Source organism: Periplaneta americana, chromosome 17 (genome assembly GCF_040183065.1).
Source record: "Periplaneta americana isolate PAMFEO1 chromosome 17, P.americana_PAMFEO1_priV1, whole genome shotgun sequence".
Taxonomy (NCBI): domain Eukaryota; kingdom Metazoa; phylum Arthropoda; class Insecta; order Blattodea; family Blattidae; genus Periplaneta; species Periplaneta americana.
In genome coordinates this window covers 27,104,053-27,125,717 of record NC_091133.1, presented here as the reverse complement: position 1 = coordinate 27,125,717, position 21,665 = coordinate 27,104,053, and the positions used below count along the sequence as shown (strand labels likewise).

The window sequence follows — 21,665 nt, the reverse complement described above, 5'->3', positions numbered from 1 at the left end:
TTTATATTCATTTCAAAATTGAACTCTAATCATGGTAACTTTAGAAGTAATACACAGTAAAATTTGGATCTTCTTTTTACTTTTTTCAATTGATATTAATTTTCAAAATTCATCTCTAATCATGATAGGTTTAGAGGTAATGCACAGTAACTTGAATTTTTTTTAATTGATGTTCATTTTCAGAATTCAACTCTAATTATGTCAGCACTTGTCTAATGTGCAAGATTCGAAATCATGAAAATGATAATAAAATTTGTAAATTGGAACTAATTCTGCTAATTCAAAAGTTTAAAAAGGTGTCAACATACTTTGTAGCCTGATTGATGGTTGATTTATCATTTAAACTACAGTTATGGGTATTTGAGAGGGTTTGTACACCTTTCGCTAGTATAATTTAGTAAAATCCAAAATTAATTTCCTCATATCCTGAATTAATTTTGTGCTGGAATTTGGTCTAGTGAGTAGACAGTGCTTCTAGATCAGGGGTTCTCAAAGGGAGTGTTGCTAAATTGCGTGAATGTGCTGCAAAATAAATTTAATTAACAGATAAAAACAGACTTGTGTATTAAATATTTTTGTAATGTTATTTATTATTCTTAGAAAACTGCAAACGTGTAATACAAACTCAAAAAATTAAGAATGTTCTGTCAATAATATTACACTATCGTTGCAATTCAGTGGGAAATGTCGGCTTGTTTACTTTTGCACAATTATTCAATACGGAGAGGAATTGCAGACAAACATACCCGTAATTCTTGGTCTACAGGAAGAAGTTGCTCTCATTTCTTATTTTTAATGTGCGTTAGGTGCCAAAAGTTCCTGTTCACACAGATATGTTGTTGAAAACTGAAGTGATATAGATATGACATGTTCCCATTACAGTGAGAACTCTTTTTACTAAAATCCAGAATTGAAGTAATGTTTATTCTCTATATTTGAGCTGTAAAGTTCGATCAACCTGAAGTTCAGCCAACTTTTCTGCCTCTTTGAATGATAGGTGTTTTATGTCCTTAGAAGTAATGGCAAAAGGATTGTGAATCCATCGCATTCGTTCATATTGAGAGAAGGAAAATGTTGTTGCAGTTTGTCCTCCAAAAGAGAAAGATGTTCTAAAATCAGACTAGAGTTAATATCAATATGAGCTGTAACAGGAAATGTTTCAAGTTTACTCTTTTCAACTTTTGACTTCCACAGTTGAATTTTTCTTACGAATCCATTCAGATTGTCACTTGATGTAAGAATATTCAGATGTCCGAAAATATTGGCTAGATATACAACTTTGGAACACCATATTTCGTCGCTTATGAAGGCAGCAAACTCAAGTTTTTTCTGTGGCAAATATTTCTAGTAATTCTTTTTTAAGTTTATAAACTCTGGAGAATACATTTCCTCTTGACAACCAGAGAATTTTGGTGTGAAGGACCAGAGTTTCATGTACAGCTCCTGCTTCCTGGCATATAACTTTGAGCAGTCTAGTTTTTAGAGCTCTACTTTTAATGTAATTAACCATTTCAAAAACTGACCTCATTATGCTCCTTAGGGCTGAAGGAATTGTTTTTGCCACCAAAGTTTTCTGATGTAGAAAACAATATGTGGATCCATTGTGAGGAAAATCTTTTTTGCTCTTGAAGTAAAGCCTTTCATTCGACCAGACATTGCTGGTGTGCCATCAGTGCACACTGAAATACAATTTTTCTAACACAATTCATTTTCTTCCATTGTAGTAGCTCTCATACAATTGTAGATATCTGTTCCTATTGACGTCAGAGGTAATTCATTACAGAATAAAATAAAAACTGTTCAGCAAGTGATTCTTCGTTTAAAAATCTTATGTAGCTCATTAATTGGCATTTTTTGCTTATTCTGTTGATTCATAAAGTCGAAGTGCACATTTTTACATCATGTAATTTTTCCGCAACTTGGTTTTGAATGTCAGCTGACATGTATGCTATGCGGTGAGCAGTAGTATCATTTGACAAAGGTACTTTTGATATCTCGCTCTCAGCAGCCTCTTCTAATATGGATTTAACTATTTCTTTACAAGCAGATAAAATCAAAGTTTCTGCTACTCTGTATGTGGCTGCGTTTTCCTGACAGTTATTTGTGCTACTTTATAGTTAACTACTAGCACTTTTCCTGCAGTTGTAGTTATTTTATTTATTACTTTGACTTGTTTTACTTGAGAGTAGAGTAAACGACTGAAATAGGATTTATCATGTTTCGTTTTTAAATGTCTTTTTAGTTTGCTTGGAACCATACAGTCATTGTTTAATTTTTTGCTGCATACAACACACTCAGGAAGTTCATGAAGTCCAGATTCAGTACATGTAAATCCAAAATTTAAATAAGAATCTTGATACCTGCCACCAGAAGATGAACTGCTCTGCGAAAGTAGCTTGGCACTGACTGATTCGGGAGTATCACTTGTTCTATTTTCACTAAGAAGTTCTTCAGTTCTGCTTAATTGTTAGCATTTAACTAAAAACTTCTCCAAATTACACAAAAACTATGTATTTATTTTAGCTTTAATAATGACACCAAATATTGTGACTTAATCAACAATCAACTGCACGAAGTTCTGTACTATATGTAAATCTCTCCATTTCTAACTGAACTGCAGATGATAGTTGATTGGTTTATATATGCTCCGCTAGATGTCAGGAGTGATCAACGTGTTTCTCAAGCATTCCAGTGGTTCATGTACCCTCCACAAGGGTTCTTGATCTTTCGGGACTGCTCCCTATTAGAATGATGTGATAGAAATAGCTTTCGAAATTCTTCTAAAGCAAGCAGGGTTGCTTCTACATTAGTGATGTGTCGCCATATTCCGCACAGCGAAACAGTGTTCCACAAACCAAAAAAGTTTTGAGAACATCTGTTTCGGATCAATAAACAATTTTTTAAAGTCCAAAAAAGTTTTATTGGTAAGGATAATCACCGGTAAATTTTTTCTTTTAATTGGGGATGCAATTTGTGCATGAAAATGGATTTTTTGTTATCTTATACAATTTTGAATATTTTTAATGCTTTCTTCTCTGTTTTATTCATAACAAGTGTGTTAACAATTCCTGTTTTTATAAGTTGGATATATAAATAAATATTGTTTGTGAATTTTTTGTCAAGAATTGTAAAATTTAATTTGTATTACATAAATAATTATTAATAAAAAAAAGAATGTGAAATGATAATAGAGTATGATATGTACTTCCATGCAAAATTTCATAAATTTAACTAAAAAAAAAAGGTGGAATTTAAATGGGAAACATTTAAAAAATTCAGTTATGAGAAATGAGCAAGAGACTTACCGAAGATGAGAAGCTGTGTGCATATTTAAATGGCCAAGTCAGTTGACATAGTCTCACATAAGGTATGCGCCAAAATATACAGTACTGGACTTCGTGCAGCCTGCATGCGCATGCCTGTGCATCTGCATGTTGTTGCATCACCATTATGTATTGCTAGTTGTGTAACGAACGTTATGAACACTGTCTACAGCACAATGGAGCACATTTTGAATATTTACATTATCATCTTGATAACTAACAACAACAAATAACAGTAATATATTGTTCCAGTACTGTATATTTTGGCACATACTGTATTAGGTCATAATTCGAAAAGTATTAAAGATATTTAACAAGAAAAAAATTCACCATACTATTGAGGAAAGCCCGCTCAACAAAAGGAAGCAAAAAAAAAAAAAAAACTTTTTTCGACTTCAAAGGTGTATATGCCACCTTAAATTTTTACTTGAATTTTCTCTCTTTACACTATATTTATTTATGTGACAATTTATTAATACTTTTTAAAAAGTGGTGTTGATAAAAGAAAAGAAAATTTAGTGGTATGCTGAAATATACTCAAGCAAATATTTAAGAATATACATATTTTTCGTTGTAATTACGAATTAACTGACTTTAAGAAACAAAAGTGTACTTTTCAGTACTTGTGATTATGAGGAAACAAATTTTTTATTATACTTTTTTCCTTTGGTACAGTGGAGGGGCTCTGGTGGGCTTATTCTTCCTCACCACTCCTAAACTTGAGCATTTTTTTTCAAGTAAGAACAATCGTTCTTTTTTAGATACACAACTGCATGGTGTCATATGTTAATTCAACTTTTGGTGGAATCTCACTATAATGAGAACAGTTTTTCCCTCGAAATTATTCAAATCAACTTTACAGAGAGTTATACCTGAAAGCTTGATTTGCATAATACACGTCACTGTTCGTTAACAGAAAACCACAATTGAAGTCACACAGACTTAGTGTGCACTCAATGTTGGTTGCTTGACGGTTGTCAGCCCACTTTGAGGTCTGTGAATATAGAGGGAAAAATTGGATTGGTGTCTGATAGAGTTCCAGGGTAGCTCAGTTGGTAGAGTGTTGGTACATTTAACCAAAGGTCCTGGGTTCGATACCCGGCCCCGGAACAATTTTTGCCTCGAAATTATTCAAATCAACTTTACAGGGAGTTATACCTGAAAGCTTGATTTGCATAATACATGTCACTGTTCGTTAACAGAAAATCACAATTTAAGTCACACAGAGTTAGTGTGCACTCAATGTTGATTGCTTGACAGTTGTCAGCCCGCTTTAAGATCTGTGGAATGTTATATGTTATATTTTATTTAACGACGCTCGCAACTGTTGAGGTTATATCAGCATCGCCGGATGTGCCGGAATTTTGTCCCGCAGGAGTTCTTTTACATGCCAGTAAATCTACTGACATGAGCCTGTCGCATTTAAGCACACTTAAATGCCATCGACCTGGCCCGGGATCGAACCCGTAACCTTGAGCGTACAAGGCCAGCACTATACCAACTTTGCCAACCAGGTCGACAGGTCTGTGGATATAGAGGGAAAAATTGGATAGGTGTCTGGTAGAGTTCTCGGGTAGCTCAGTTGGTAGAGCATTAGTACGTTTAATCACAGGTCCCGGGTTCGATACCTGGCCCCGGAACAATTTTTCCCTCGAAATTATTCAAATTAACTTTACAGGGAGTTATACCTGAAAGCTTGATTTGCATAATACACGTCACTGTTCGTTAACAGAAAACCACAATTTAAGTCACACAGACTTAGTGTGCACTCAATGTGGGTTGCTTGACGGTTGTCAGCCCACTTTGAGGTCTGTGGATATAGAGGGAAAAATTGGATTGGTGTCTGGTAGAGTTCCTGGGTAGCTCAGTTGGTAGAGCATTGGTACATTTAACCAAAGGTCCGGGGTTCGATACCCGGCCCCAGAACAATTTTGCCTCGAAATTATTCAAATCAACTTTACAGGGAGTTATACCTGAAAGCTTGCTTTGCAACTTTACTATTTTCAACTCTTCGTGGCATACCAGTGGATCATTCGCGAAAATGGCTGCTTTACAGTGTGGAATTCTTGGTAATGAGATAGCAGATTCCTTAGCAAAAAAAGGGCACAATGATCATTTTTATTGTTTCAGTCCTCAAAACTAATAATTAAGAAAATCATCCAACAAGAAATACATGAGAGTGTAAATAAGCAATGGAATATTTTATTAAATAATAAAAAATTTAATTCCAAAATGTCCATGAATGAAAGCTGTTGCACTTTTTCGATTATATACAGGACACAATTGTTTGACTGTCCATCTATATTTTTCTTACTCCTAATTGTTGACTTCGTAAAGAAGATAAGACTGCAATGGATATGACACACCTCAAGAAATGTAAAAATTTAACAGCTACAGATCTGTCATTACAATACTGGGAAGCAAGAAGGCAAATGGAAGAACTCCAACACCAAGCATTAGCAACCAACCAACTTTCATTATGAGTAATTTTCGTTAAATTGACAATTTCATTAACATTATTATTGTTTTTAAAAATCAAATCTCTTTTTTTTCTACTGATTTATATTTATACAAACTTTTCACTTTCTAAAACTGAAGATGATGTACACTTTTCTTCCGAACTTTATTAATTTCTAATTGCTCAAAAGTAATATCTCTTAATTTTATAAAGTAATGGATAGTTTCCATTCCTTATAACATGATCCTTGTTTATTTATGCTAACCAGTGATTTTTTGGGGGGAGAAAGATGGTTACTATACTATGCACATGTACAGCATACTGAACCCATTGTTTTTAGATATACAGTCAACTCCGGGTTATAGTGAACCTCTGCAGACGAGCATATTTCGTTCACTATATCCAAGGTTCACTAAAACTAGGTTGGCAATACGTACCAGCACAATGCACTAGCATGAACAATGCCTGATCCAGCCTCAAAGCTACTGAAGATGGGACAGCAAGTCCTGAAACATGATTTACTTACTTACTTACTTACTTACTTACTTACAGATGGCTTTTAAGGAACCTGGAGGTTCATTGCCGGCCTCACATAAGCCCACCATCAGTCCATATCCTGAGCAAGAGTAATCCAGTCCCTACCATCATATTCCACTTCCCTCAAATCCATTTTTATATTATCCTCCCATCTATGTCTCAGCCTCCCCAAAAGTCTTTTTCCTCCGGCCTCCCAGCTAACACACTGTATGCATTTCTGGATTTAACATTTCTAATTATGTCAAGTAAAGAATAGAGTGTGTGCAGTTCTATATTGTGTAACTTTCTCCATTCTCCTATAACTTCAGCCCTCTTAGTCCCAAATATTTTCCTAAGCACCTTATTCTCGAACACCCTTAGCCTATGTTCCTCTTTCAAACCCTTTGCAATTTGTTAAGTTCAGTCCTGCAGTTCCTTAATCTAACTCTTGGCTACCACAAAAGTGCGGCATAAGAGCATAAAGGTCTTACCTTAGTGATGTATATCCAATACATAACCCTAGGTTTTAGACTCCAAGTCTTACCAGGCATTATTCTACAGATTCAACAAACCCTGTAGGACTTGGCAATGCAGCAATCTAGGTGCTTTTTCCAAGTTAATCTCTTGTCCAGGATAAGTCCTAGATACTTAACTTGTGAAGAGTAGGTATCCTCTCACCAAAAGAGTAGGTTCCTTCAAGTTCCCTATAGACCTCATTCTAGTGAAAGGTACCACTACCGTTTTGTTGGGATTAACAGAAAGTCTGTTTCTGTTACTCCAGGCTTCAATCTTTTTCAGTGCAACTTGAAGTACTTCGAAGACTGTCTTAGGAAATTTCCCTTTAACAATCACAGCAATATCACCTGCAAATCCAATAGTAAAATACCCAACCTCATTGAGTTCCTTCAACAAGGCATCCACAACCAGGTTCCAAAGCAGGGGCAAAAGAACGCCACCTTGAGGACAGCCCCTGGCCGTAGTCACCTTTAGCATTTCTCCAAATAAACTCATGGTAATTTGCCTATTTACTAGCATAAAGTGAATCCATCTACAGATAAGTCAAGGGCTTTTGACACCACTTCGCATGAAGTTTTATCAAATACTCCTTCTATATCTAGAAATGCTCCAATGGCAATTTCCTTAAAAACCAGCACCTTCCCAATAGATGAAAGAACATGATGAAGTGCTGCTTCTGTGGATTTACCTGGTAGATAGGCAAATTGGTACTTGTGTAAAGGAAAATCATTCAATACTTTGTTCCTAATGTGCCTATCCACTAATCTCTCCAATGCTTTAAGAAGGAATGAGGAGAGGCTTATTGGACGATATACCTTGGCCTTGGCATAGCTAGGTCGTCCAGGTTTGGGTATAAATGTCACTTTGATCTGTCTCCAAGCCAATGGAACATAACCAGAGGCTAGGCAGACCCTATCAATTCTGCAAAGTAAAGACTGCAGTTAGTCAATTCCCTGTTGCAGCAAGGCAGGCATGATCGAATCAGGACCTGCAGATTTATATGGTTCAAAAAAATTAATGGCCCATCTTACTTTAGTAACAGTGATCACATCCCTGACAAAGTTCCAATCTTCTCTGCTCGAACATAAATAATAATAATAATAATAATAATAATAATAATAATAATAATAATGATTTATTTTAGCTGGCAGAGTTAAGGCCGTAAGGCCTTCTCTTCCACTCAACCAGCAAAAAGTGTATATACATATGCATGAACTTACAAAGAATTCAACAATTTGATTTAGATGAGAGTTACATGTATACAAGAGTCATTTACAAATTAAACAACAAAATACTATGAACTATTAATTAAACACTGAAATAAACTGTGTAGCAGAATTAAACTAAAATACATAGAATGTTAATATATTTAAAATAATATTAGATAATAGAAAGAGATTATTATGAGACAATTAAAATACAGCACAATCAGGATGATGTCTAAAGAAAAAAGTAACAATGTAGTCAGTGATATTTTAAATCAGTATGATTGGAGTGAAATGCTAATAAGGTTATCTTTTAAGCTGTTCTTAAAGGTGTTTGTTGTCTTGCAGCCCCTAATACTTTGTGACAAGGAATTCCATTGACGCGAGGTGGATATTGTAAAAGATGATGAATAACAAGATGTTCTATGAAGAGGTATACTTAGCGTGCCACAGATAAGTGATCTGGTATTTACGTCGTGGTTAGAGTATAGATAAGAGAAACGAGATGAAAGGTAATTTGGTGTTGAAGTGTGCAGAATTCGAAAGAGTAAAGACAAAGTGTGTAAAGTTCTACGTTCTTTAAGTCAGAGCCACTAGAGACTTATAAAGGACGGTGATATGTGATCATATCATCGGATGTTGCACACGTATCTGACGCACATATTCTGAGCTCGCTGTAACTTGACTGACAGTTCAGAACTTAGGTCACTTAACAAAACGTCACAATAATCGAAGTGCGGCATTACTAGGGTTTGCACTAGGGTAAGTTTTAGTTGCTGGGGCAAGAAGTTTCTCAAGCGACTCAAACAGTGAATGGAGGAACAGATTTTTTTTATCGTTTCTTTAACTTGAAAATTCCAACTTAGATTATTATCAAAAAAGAAGCCAAGATTTTTTACGACAGATGAATAAGGGATTAGCAGAGCAGATTTGGTCGCCCCAGATTAGTCAATTGATTACTGTCTACCACTTTTGAGTCCGGAAAATGAACCAGTGTTTCCATACCGGACTGTATGTAACTACCATCTTGTTGTTTGATTGTGCTTACTATCTTGTGAGCACCTTTAGCCATTAGCTTCACGATTCTTGCACTGCTAGGAATGTTTTCCTTCCCCTCGCAGTGCTCCCTCCAAACTTGCCTTTTGGCTTTGTGAATAGTCTTGTTGTAACTGGTAAGTTCCCTCCGATAGGTGGTCCAATCATCAATGCTTCCTGCAAGCTTAAAAAGCTTCCTTGTTTTACGTCCAAGTTTGCTTACATAGCTCTTTAGACCACCAAGGAACTTGCTTTGGCAAGCCAGCAAGCTTAGCTTGACAGTTATTATGATAGGATAGGAGAATGGACTGTTGCAACTGGTCAACTGTCAACTCGACATCTATTATAGAACGAATGTTACTAGAGATACCCGATACCAGTGCTGAAAGGTCTTTTTTGTATTCATCCCAATCAGTTTTCCTTGGGTTCCTGTTGATCACTGGATTAATGATCTGAGACTTAATTCGGAAGTAGATGTACCTATGATCGGATGCAGAAATATCCGATGATACATGCCAGTATGAAACTAGATCCTCAGCTAATTTAATCCCTAGCGTTATGTCGATAATTATCATCCTGTGTGTATTAGCAAAAGTTGGTTCGTTACCTTTGTTAAGAATATTTACTGTAGGTCAGTACTTACCAGATATTCCACCAGCTGTTCGCCTCTTGGATTGATGTCAGTGCTTCCCCACAGCACATGATGAGCATTGGCATCAGTCCCTAGGATGATTTCCTTACCCGTCTCATTGCAATGGGCAGTTAATCTCCTCACTGTCTCCAATTGGGGGTTGGGTTCATCAAAAGGGAGGTATGCAGATGAGAACAATAAAATCCTCTTTCTGTCCCCTTCCATTACGAGAGGAGACTGGATGACGAAAGCTTTTCAACCAAATAATAACAGTCATTTCCCATATTTACTCTGCATTTAATTTGCTCCTGAGTGTCATTTATATTTATTACTGTTGCTGTAAGATATTTGAATTTTTCACCTTTGAAACATGTCTAGCTAAATTAATTTTAATTATGTTGTTACGTGTTTTTTAATAATACTGTTGGATTTTAACATAATACACATTTTAGTAAAACCGAAGAGTCTGTCTTTATACTACTGACGTTGCTATACATGCAGTATTAATATCAGCTCAGGGTAGACCAAATTCAATGTCAGTATTAATGTTCGCTTTATCTTCCAATGTAAACACTTTCTGCTTTGACATCCTAATGTTCACAGTTCAAAACTTGACTCTAATCTGACCATATAGGGGGTAGGTACTGACCAACTTTACATCCCCTCCCCTAATTAGTGAGGTATACTTACTGTGAACTTGGCCTTGGAATTACCCTGGGTTCATTTTTACAAATATTCGGGAGGGACAGCTGAGAACCATTATACTGTAATCCTTCTTGTACTTAATCCTTTGGTTATAATTTTACTCCCCTTTACAAAACAATACATTTCCTCTTCCCATTCTCCTAATAACCTCTTTTAAAGGTGTTAGAACTAATGTCACTGCGTCTCTTTAACATGTTTCAAGCTGTACAGGAAGCTGAACAAATTATTTCTTTGTCTTTCAATGCATTTAACGAGAAGCAGGTTTGAAATTTTATTCTAAACATATTCTTGAAAGTTTATATGAGAAAATTTTCGTAAATTACCATTTTGGTCATTTCAGAATTACAATATTTTCTTGTAAATTCTAGTTTTAGGTTCACTATAACCGAAGTTAGGGTTCACTATAAACGGAAATATTAATGTAGTTGTTAATATGTATGTGGGTCAAAACCAACGATTTAGGTTAACTATAGCTGAATGTTCACTACAACCAAGTTCACTATATCCAGAGTTGACTGTATATAAAAACTTTCAATTATAATATAATATTCTGTATTTGTACGACAATTTATACTCTGGGGATAAACACACTGCATGAAATAAATTTTGCATTAAAGTATGGTCAATACTGTATCCTATAACTTGCATTCTTTATATGTTTAATAATGGTAACATATGGGCACAGTCATTTTTAGAGATGGAAAAGGAATAAAAGCATTTATGCTATTTAAAAAAAAACACGAAGCTTCACCGGTGTTACCTATCAAACTGCCAACAGAATAAATGCATTAAGAACAGTTGTGTTCTGTATTGTGTTCAGTAAATTGAAGTTTGTTGCTTTTTTTTTATGGTAGGTTGTAATAGACGCAGGAGGCAGAAGAATTAAAATTTCCATGTAGCACCACAGTGCAAGAGATAATGAATTCTGATGCAGGAACATAAGTGATAGCAAAAATAATAGTATACAAAGAAATTAATAATAGTAGGAAAGGTTGAAATGTGAATAACTGTAGTAAATTATGACTTATGGTGACAGTTGTCCTAGAATTTAAAGAAGAATCGTGAACTGTCCAGGGTTGAAAGAAGAAAGGTATTACAATAAATATGTTGTTGTTTCAATGCCTTGCATCTAGCAATGAAGCCATTAGCATTCATGCTCTCCAATACTTCTTGGCTACAGTGTCTTCAAGGCATTGCAGGTCTTCAAGTGGTCCTCAGTTGATAAGTTGATACATTTTAGCCTATTCTAATACTTTAATTAAACTGAGTCACCTGAAGTGTTGTCTCTTTATCAGATTGCTGGATTGAGAAGTAAATAGTGTGAAATCGCAGACTTCTTATAAGTGTACATTTCATAAGCACCAGTACTAATATTATACCTTCATTATTAATAGTATTGAATTGTAGTTTTCTCAGAATATGTTTCTCGTTTTTCTCCTTCCTCCCCCCCCTCCCTTTCTCACACATACATATGCATTTAAATTTAATTTGAATTAATTTTTCCATTCATTACTATGGATAAAATACAGATAAATACATAACATTAATATCAAATGAGCACATAACTAGAAACTTAACTATCAAACATCCTGCTCTACGATATTTGATAATCCTACTATGATACCGGAACTTGCGAGAACAGATTCCTTAGCCCTGTTTAGATTTAAAATAGGACATTTTTGTTAGGCAACTCTATTGTATTTATATAAAATAGGAATTTTCGAATCACAGACATGCTCTCTCTATAATAATAATGGCTCTGTTGTGGATAGGAAGCACTCCAAAACTGTCGAGCTTTGAATAAGCAGTAAATTAAATGGTGACACATACTGGGAAGCAAGAAGGTAAATAGAAGCCATTGAAGAACCTACACATTAGAAACAACAATATGCATAATGTTACACAGTATTTATTGTCTTCAAAAATACAAGTCTCTGATTAACCAATCATTAATACAACTTAGTGACTCTTACAACTCTTTGTGCCCATTAATTTACATAAGACCATTAAGGAAATTATTTTGTTTTCTTCTTCAAGTTTGATAGGATCATTGGAATGTAGGAAGAAAAGTCACTTTATTGTATGCTGATTGTGCTTACGCTACTTAATTACATACAATTTTCGTAAAATGAAGCATACTTATAGAATGAAGTGATTGTAATAATTCTGCACAATTTGTCTTGCAGGTGTCCTCAGACCTTTGGAACAACTACAGAAACGTCACCAACCTCATTGGCTGTCAATGAAAGTAAATGCCCTCATTTGTCAGCAGAACAAATTTCAGAAGTACCAGAAAGCACTGAAACAGACAGTTCAGTGTCAGAGGATCAGGAGTCATTAAATGATACAAGTGTCAGTACAAAACCAACTCGATCATCATGCATAAAAGATATGGCAAAACATACCTGTTCCTTATGCGGAAGAAGATATATGACTAAAAAATCATTGAGAGAACATACGAAAAAACACTTTCTGGAAAGGGTAAAGTGTAATATATGTGATAGAACTTATAAGAATGAGAGTATGCTTAAAATACATATTGAACGTCACAAGGGACCAAGAAAGTACACGTGTCTGTATTGCATCAAAGAATTTATTTTTCTAGCACACCTGAAATACCACATGCGAATAATACATAAGAAAAAACTTCCAGAATCTATGGAACCAAGAAACATTGCTAATAAAAAAGAAGTTCCTACTACATCCCACATTTGTCACCAGTGTGGCAAGTCATTCAAAACAACCCAAGTTCTGAAAGCTCACGAAAGATTTGTGCATCAGCTTGTACCAAAGAAACAGATCTGTGAAGTTTGTGGTAAAATGTTTCATTTAGCAAGTAAATTGAAACGTCATATGGTTCAACACACAGGCGAAAAACCATTTGAATGTGACAAATGTAATATGCGATTTGGTCACAAACAGACATTGAGAAATCATCAAATTTGTCATTCAGATGTACGGCCTTTTAAGTGTAAATTCTGTGGGAAAGCTTTTAAAAGAGAAAGGAATATGAGAGGACATGAAGAAAAGAATCATGGGCTAGTTATATCTCGTCCAGACCATTACGGACGTTCAGAACAAGGAGAAGATGGAAATACATACACATGTACAATATGTGAAAAAGAATTTTCAATTAAACAGAGACTAGATGCACACATGGCATATCATAAACGCCAGTTCCTGAGCTTTCCCTGTAACTTGTGTGGTAAGGTGTTGACTTCAAAACATGGAAGGGATAATCATATTCGAACACATACAGGAGAACGTCCATATGCTTGTAAGATATGTGGATTAGCTCTTAAGACACAGGCTCAGCTTCGCACTCATAATGAAACGCATACTGACACAAAACCATTTCATTGTACAACTTGCAATAAGCGCTTTCGTCGTCGACCACACCTTGAAACACACTTTCGTACTCACACAGGGGAAAAGCCTTTTGCTTGTGATGTGTGTGGCCGTTGTTTTGCTCAGAATGGTGATATGCGAAAACACAGGCTAAAACTTCATGGACCTGTTGATCCTAAGTAAAAATATGAAAAGTTTCCAGTTTATATTTAAAGACAAATATTAAATTAAACCATTCAGAGGAAGGAAAGAGAGACACTTATTTTTAAAACAATACTTATAATCAATATCAGATATGTTTTTCAATCGTAGCCTATAACAGATTTCTATTGAGGATGTTGTGTTCATGTGTTAATCTTAGTCATTAATATTTTTATATCCTGTATAATAATGTAAAGAGTGTCCATGTAAAATGGGACCAAACTTGAAATTTGTTTTACTCAAACAGTATTTTAATTATGTAAAATTAGTCTTTATTAGCTTACTTATAGAAGATAAATATATTATAGAAAATTTTGTAAGAGTGGCTTCCAATGGTATCACAACAATCATTCTCAGTATAGAAATGAGTGACATTGACATTATTTTATTTATGCCATAGTGTGTTTATAATTCAGTTGCCTAGAATCAAACTGCACTTTCTCCAAATTATGAAATATGGAATTAAGGTATGTTTCAGTGCAAAATTTTGCAGGGATGTGATAAACTGCTCGTTAGGAGTCAAACTATAATTTATCTACCTTAACTTTAGTAGTAAAATCAGTGTTTGGAGTCAAACTGCACTAGTTTTTCGTCTTTGCTGACAAATAAAATTTCTTGATAAAGTTCAGTTTGATTCTAGGTGACTCAATTTTGCATGTTACAATGCCCTATGAATGATGAACTGAAAGTTGGGAATAAACTATTTAATACATAATTCTTCTTGACATCATTAAAGACTATACCTTTCCTAATCTCGTATTCTTAAAATAAAGTTACTACACCTATTTCTTAAAATTTCAATTAAAATATGGTATTACAAGAAAGCAGCATTATAATTTTATTCTAGAAGTTAAAGCAGAATGGCACTGCAATTAATATGGTTTGATATAACTCTTTGAGAATTTGTGTCATATTGATGTTATTATCATCCCATTAAAATGGTTAACATTGGCAAGTCAAAGAGTTATAGTTGGCTAGACTGCAAACACATCCCAACATACCTAAGGAATGTCACGTTCACTCGTTTGTCATGCTTCAGTAGTGTAAGTATGACTGTGTTGTATATCTCCCAGTTAATTATATATTATATATTTTTTTAAATTTATTTATTTTATGTTGTGTTAACTTAAGTCATATCACAATACATAAATAATTATTACAGTTTACATAGCATTACTGTATTACAATCAATTAAAATGAATTTGTATATGTTGATAGATACCAAATATTTGAGCTAAATGGTGGATTATTTTGAACTGTTGATAAGTCTGCTGATATGTGGAATTTATCTTGCTGGAGGTGGTATAATGGACATTCGGAAATTATATATAAATTACATGACGTACAGAGATCTTAGTTTTGTAGTTGGTACATTTGTACATGTTGGAGAAAGAATACTATCTAGTAGAAAAGAATGTGCAATTTTAGTGTAGCCAATTCGTAATCTGATGATTATAACTTGATCTTGACGTTTAAAGTTCTGTATTAGATATTTCATTTTGGAATGTTGTATTATTTCGTGAAATTTTCTGGATGATTACTCTTTTCATGATGTTTGCCAATGGTTATGCAGTTTTCTGGATATGTATTTATTTTATTGTGTTATTTTACGACGCTGTATCAACATCTAGGTTATTTAGTGTCTGAATGAAATGAAGGTGATAATGCCGTGAAATGAGTCCAGGGTCCAGCACCGAAAGTTATCCAGCATTAGCTCGTATTGGGTTAAGGGAAAATCCCGGAAAAAACCTCAACCAGGTAACTTGCCCTGACCGGGATTCGAACCCGGGCCACCTGGTTTCGTGGCCAGGCACGCTGACCGTTACTCCACAGGTGTGGACTGGATATGTATTTGACAGCATCTATATGAGGAATAGATGTTAAGACATGCAGTGTTATGTGGTCTATATAGATGCCGAAATATTGCAACAAAATATTTAATAATAATGGCAACAATGTCATCTTGTAGTTGCTTACTTAATTTATAGCTTTCTCTTCAGCTAACAATGAACTTAAGAATGGTCTCTCCCTCTAGCTCCGAGAAAGAGACCTGTAATCATAATTTTCTTTAGTGAGCAAGACTCTAGAAAGAATGAAATCGTTCTCTCCTAAATTATTTTTTTATGTTCACTTCAACTTGTTTGGGTTACTGATGTTTCAAATCTGACAGTGGGATCTATTATTTGAGCTTCTATTCTTCTGTCAATATCTGTGATATCAATTCTATGAATACTAACAGTCAGCTACACACTGTATTTCTTCATAAGCCATGGGCATTGGTGATCATGTTGCAGATGATATTATGACGTTTATTTGCAGTAAGTTCCCTATGAGGACAACTCCCAAGCACATGAGATAAAGTTTCCATTTAACTTCAGTGCCTACAGTCGCCCGTGCTCATAAAGCATCCTGGAATAGAACAGATTGGTGCCACCATTTCTATCATTTTCAACATGTTACCGCCATTCAGAGCTGAATAATCCATCACACTTCAAGACTATTGCCAGATTTATAGGTCTGAAATAAGGAACACCTTTTATCGACACCAAGTTGCCATGTATTTCTCACTTGACAATGCCATATTTAGCAATTTTTTGTGTGGCATAATCATTTTGTAAAATTCACTGCAGTTCTCATCATAATTAAAATACACATGAAGTTCGTTTTGATCAATTCTACAGAACTCCTATTTCTCTCATTTCTCCACTTAATACCTATGGTTGAAAATATCCTCTCTGTAAATGAATTTGATGGGAACATGCTTATTAAAAACTTAATTACAATTAAAATATTTTTCAATTTTTGTGAACCAATTAAAACTACAAAATAAGCCCATCTTTCAGATACTGTCATACTGATGATTCTTTTAGTCTTTCTGCTATCTCTGTCTCCCCAGAAAACAAATCTTCAATTTCAATTACTTCCAAATACATTTCATCAACATTTAGTTTTCCAAGTCAAGAGATTTTACTAATCTTAAAACCTATCATTATACAATCTTGGACTGTAATTGGAACTGTGCCTTAGACCTGCTTCAGTCTTACATTTTGGTTCAATGAGGGGGAGTGAAATACAGTATCTTCTTGTATTGTGTCCATGATGCTCATATGACCTGGCCTGTTAAATCGTCTCACGAAGCATTCATCGTATCAGTGGCCATCACATGTTGGGGGTGGATTTCATACGATGGGACAGGACTTCTGGCCATACGTCATACAATGAAATTGTGAAAAAGTGTCTGTAACTCAATAGCAACGCCATTTTTCCTTCTCAAAATAAGGGATGCTCCATCACAAGCAAATCCAACCATATTTTTAAGAGAAACTTAATCAGAACCATAGAAAATCAGATTCTGTACTATAGCAACCATGATCAAACTGGCCATCCATACGATAAACTAGGGCAGGACCATCTTTGCTACTGGAGACAATTACCTTGTCAGAGAAAATGACATTTCTCCAATCGAAGTCCAGTCAGAGAGTAGCATACGCTAGACGGTCCACAGCATGCTCCACCATCAAATGTTCTCTCCTCACAGCTCAACGACATTGTATGCCATGCTCTCTAAAATGTCTCCTCATGGTGTGTGGGGAACCTGGAAAGTTGGACACCATCTTGAATTGAGAGGCAGTTCTAAAGAGGTGGTTCTCAACTTCTCTCAATAACATGACTTCCTCTTCCCTTTTAGAGATGCACGGCCGTCCAGGACTGGGATGATGCACAACTTCACCATTCTCGATAAAAAAATTTAGCCCACCGCTTAGCAGTTGACAATGGGACTCCAATCTCTCTGGCCATCATTGACACAGAATAATCTACGGGAACCAGGGCAATGACTTGTTGACGGATGTTGTCTCTCTGCCATCTTCAATCGTAATGATGAGACAATGTTTTATTAAGAGACAGGAGTATTGCTTGGAAGAGAGAGGAAGGTTTATTATTTATTGGAGTTTGGGCATATTCTAAGAGATGTCGCCACATAAATACAGCTTTGCGAGACATATATGAAGGCAAATTTGTAATTATACCAATGCCGTAATGACTTACACTACTGAGACTATTAATATCGTTTTGTCATAATACGTGGTTTTCCTGTTCATATTCACTTTGGTTGATTTTGTATTTATCAGTTTTATTATTACTTCACTCTTCAGAGGTGCTGATGTATCTATAATCAACCCTTCATTCGATTTTATAACATATTTTAGACTTTTAAACAAAATACAGCAAATTTAAACGGTTTAATTACGTGTTATCTGGTGAACTATGGCCTTGACGAGATGAGCATGCGCAATGTTATGTATCTGGAACTTGTTGGCAGCCCATTCTTTTTGCCACTAAGTGTACATATGTACATACACGAGAAAGTTTCTGTGAATGAAAATGACGTGCTCAAGTAACTAGCTAAGAAATGCAGAAGGTTTAAATACACTATGTTTAACTTAAAAATATAATAAAAGAAAAATCGCTGTCAGTCATTTGGTTGCACTTCAATTTTTAGTTTTATTTCAGCACATAAATGTTTTTCATTTCGTCATATGAAACATTGTAATGAAAATTTAAATCTGTGTTCACCAGTTCTTGATATCCCATGTTCCTCAAGTACTATATAAGAGATATCTTGTTTGGGGTACGTAGTTCATACTGATTCAAGATGAATAGTTCTTTACGTGTTTGTCCATTCCACTTTTTTTCTACTGTCGTTTCCATTTCTGTTTCTTGCCTTGTTAAAGTCGTGTCGCTGTTATTTCTGGTGTGACTCCTCCCCTTTGCTTACGTCTTAGGAAGTGAAGGCTCTATAAAGTCTAGGTAGGTAGTACCATTCGCCATTTTTGTTTTTCATTGCCGAGCTACGAGATGAATCTATTTGCTTCACCGTTAAACATTATCATGTTGTAGCTCCTATGATAATAAATCAAACGCACTGTAATTGAGCAAATAATTGAGCGGCAAATAACGTCCTCATATGATTTCTGCGATCGCCAACGAAAGAGCCAAAATGGCGGGCTATTATATTAAGTATTTATCGAGCCATAGGAAATTCATTACATCATCAATAGCGAATGACAAGACGCACACGTTTAAATGTAGCCGACCTGCAACGTGATTGGTTGCCGGAAATAAGAGCGACGGGACTGTAGTTCCTCACATGTAGTCTATGTTTTTATTTTAATATATCTATGACCATGAAGATAGGTGGATATGTCTTATGAAATTCATTCTGCAGTCCATTATGGTAATATTCTGCCACATCTGTAGTTCATATAATTCGAAATTGTGATGCTTCAGCCCATAATTCAGGGGAGAAGGTTGATGTTTCATTATAGTTTTCAAAAATATGAGAAAATCCAAAACATTCACTAATAGAAGGAGCCTCTGATATTAGTTTTGCAAAACCATCTGATACCTCTGATACTGATAAATAGGAAAGCCCAAAAAATAAAAGTTTTTAATCACTTTCGAATTTTAAGTGTTTTGTTTCAGATCTCCTGGTTTGATGTACTGTTTCCTTTAATTTTCATACGCCAATTCTGTCCTGAGTGAAATTTACACTATATAATCTTAAAACATTGGGAAAATTAATTTTGGCAGCATTATGTAATACTATTTCATAATCTAACAACATTTTTGAAATGATTAACTGCTTTTGGAGACATAATTTTTTCAGGAAATACAACATATTGTTATATGCTTGTGTATTAGCATTTGGCAAAAAAATAAATAACCACAGAAATATTGAAAGCATTAACTCACGAATGTATAGTGTACATTTGTTAAAAATGGTTGGGAGCATAATCAAAAGTACCATCAGCGATAACAATGACGCATTCACCACCTATCCATGAGAAAAGTGTTTAAATGCAACAGACTCATGTAAGTAGATTTACTGGCATATAAAAGAACTCCTGCAGAACAAAATTCCAGCACATCGGTGATGCTGATATAACCTCAACAGTTGCGAGCTTCGTTAAATAAAACATAAATTAACTTAATTAAGATATTAGTAAAGTTTACTGTTGCCGTCCACATACGAAAACTGTTCTCCAGTGTGTGTGACTACATTATAAGTCTTCATCGAAAGGAGAACAAGAGAAAGCATTTTACAAAGTTGCCTATAAACTGTCTGCCAATTAAAAAAAAAAATAGAAAACAATTTGGAGATTATTATTTTCTTTAATTTTGGCCCTAATGAACTTTAAGAATTTTGCATATAAATAACCTATTGTCTTTCTCTTCAATGCTTTACGAATTTTTTGTTTTTAATTAGATATGATGAACTGTATTCATGGTCATGATACTTAGTTGTATCAACGTTTAAAAGTTTTCGTGGCCTGTTTCACTTTAAACTTTCCATGTCTTGTCCTCTGTTACTTTTGATTATTTCGAAGTTCATATAAAGACCATTTGTTTAAAATAAATTCGCTAATATATAGTCCGGGTCAGCTTACTTCATACCCTAAGGGTGAAACCTAACCATTTTTCCCCCATTACTACATATGCTAGTGGATTGTGGTGATTTTATAGTTTGCAGGTTGAATTTTCTTTTGCCAACTTCGTTTCAAATTTTAATACTGACAAATACTACAAATGATAGTGATTTTGTAACTGTTATGTTGGCAGCAGAGACAAATGTTGTCGGTACTGGAGTTCCATGAAATTAAAATTGTACTAGATTTCTGAGCCGGTTGCTAGAAGCTAGTGAAATTTGAACATACTAATAATTAATTAATATCAGTATTAGTATTAACACAATAATTATTTTATTTGTTGCGTTGTGGTTATAATTCGAGACTATAGTCAGGTAAGTTTTCGGAGTTAGTACTAATAATTTTAGTCCTGCGCCATGGCGTCGCGGTCTAAGGCATCCTGCCTAGGACTCGCATTACGGAATGTGCACTGGTTCGAGTCCTCATGGGGGAAGAAATTTTCTCATGAAATTTTGGCCAGTGTATGGGACTGGTGCCCACCCAGTATCGTGATGCAATTGGGGAGCTACAATAGGTAGCGAAATCCGGTTGCGAATACCAGCTATAACGGCTGGGGGGATCATCATGCTAACCACACGATACCTCCATTCTGGTTGGATGATCGTCCACCTATGCTTCGGCATGTGGGCGTGAGGCCGGCTGTTCGGTCTAGGCCTTTCACGGGCTGTAGCACCACGGATTATTATTACTAATAATTTTATGTGGTCGAACAAAATACATTTTTAGGTTAGGTCTCGTGGATCAATTGTTTAGTTAAATCACTGAATTTCATTAGTTAAATCACTGAATTTCATATTGCCAGACAAAATACCTAATATGTTGATCTCTTTCTCGTACAGTTTGCCTACGAAAATATATTACAAATTTTTTAATTATTTAGAATAACCTTCCATCATAAAGGTAAAGTATGTTAAGTAAATAAGTCATTCAGTACATAGGATCGTGTGATATCTGGTAACAGTTGGCAAGACAGCAATATTTGCTGTTTAGGAACTGTTCTTATGTGACCCTCACTATACTTCGTATTGAAACCACGTAAATTTCCTCACCACTATACAAAAAAATAAATGAGCTACTATACATTACCACCAAGACAAGCAAAGGCGCTCTTTGCCTGCCCTAAGAGGTAGGCTACACTTGCATACAACAGACAGTGTTGCCAAACCAAGCATATTGAATTGTAAATATGTCTATATTAAAAGAAGAAGTGCGCTGAAACCTATGTCCTAATCGTAAAAT

The 21,665-nt window shown here is 35.0% G+C and overlaps 1 protein-coding gene and 1 non-coding gene across 5 annotated transcripts in view; both read left to right on the top strand.

Moving 5' to 3' along the window:
- LOC138693202 (retinol dehydrogenase 13-like) overlaps nt 1-21,665 on the top strand; it is a 544,367-nt gene that overhangs the window by 348,624 nt on the left and 174,078 nt on the right. The window contains exon 6 of one of the 4 annotated variants that reach the window (XM_069816961.1): nt 12,576-14,649. The exons of the other annotated variants lie outside the window; for them this stretch is intronic. Coding sequence (XP_069673062.1) covers nt 12,576-13,920 — 1,345 coding nt within the window. The 3' untranslated portion in view covers nt 13,921-14,649. Of the gene's footprint in view, nt 1-12,575; nt 14,650-21,665 lie in introns of those variants that run through there. 4 annotated transcript variants of the gene reach the window in all.
- On the top strand, nt 4,361-4,433 carry TRNAN-AUU (transfer RNA asparagine (anticodon AUU)). The gene has a single exon. It is a non-coding gene; the product is annotated as a tRNA-Asn (tRNA).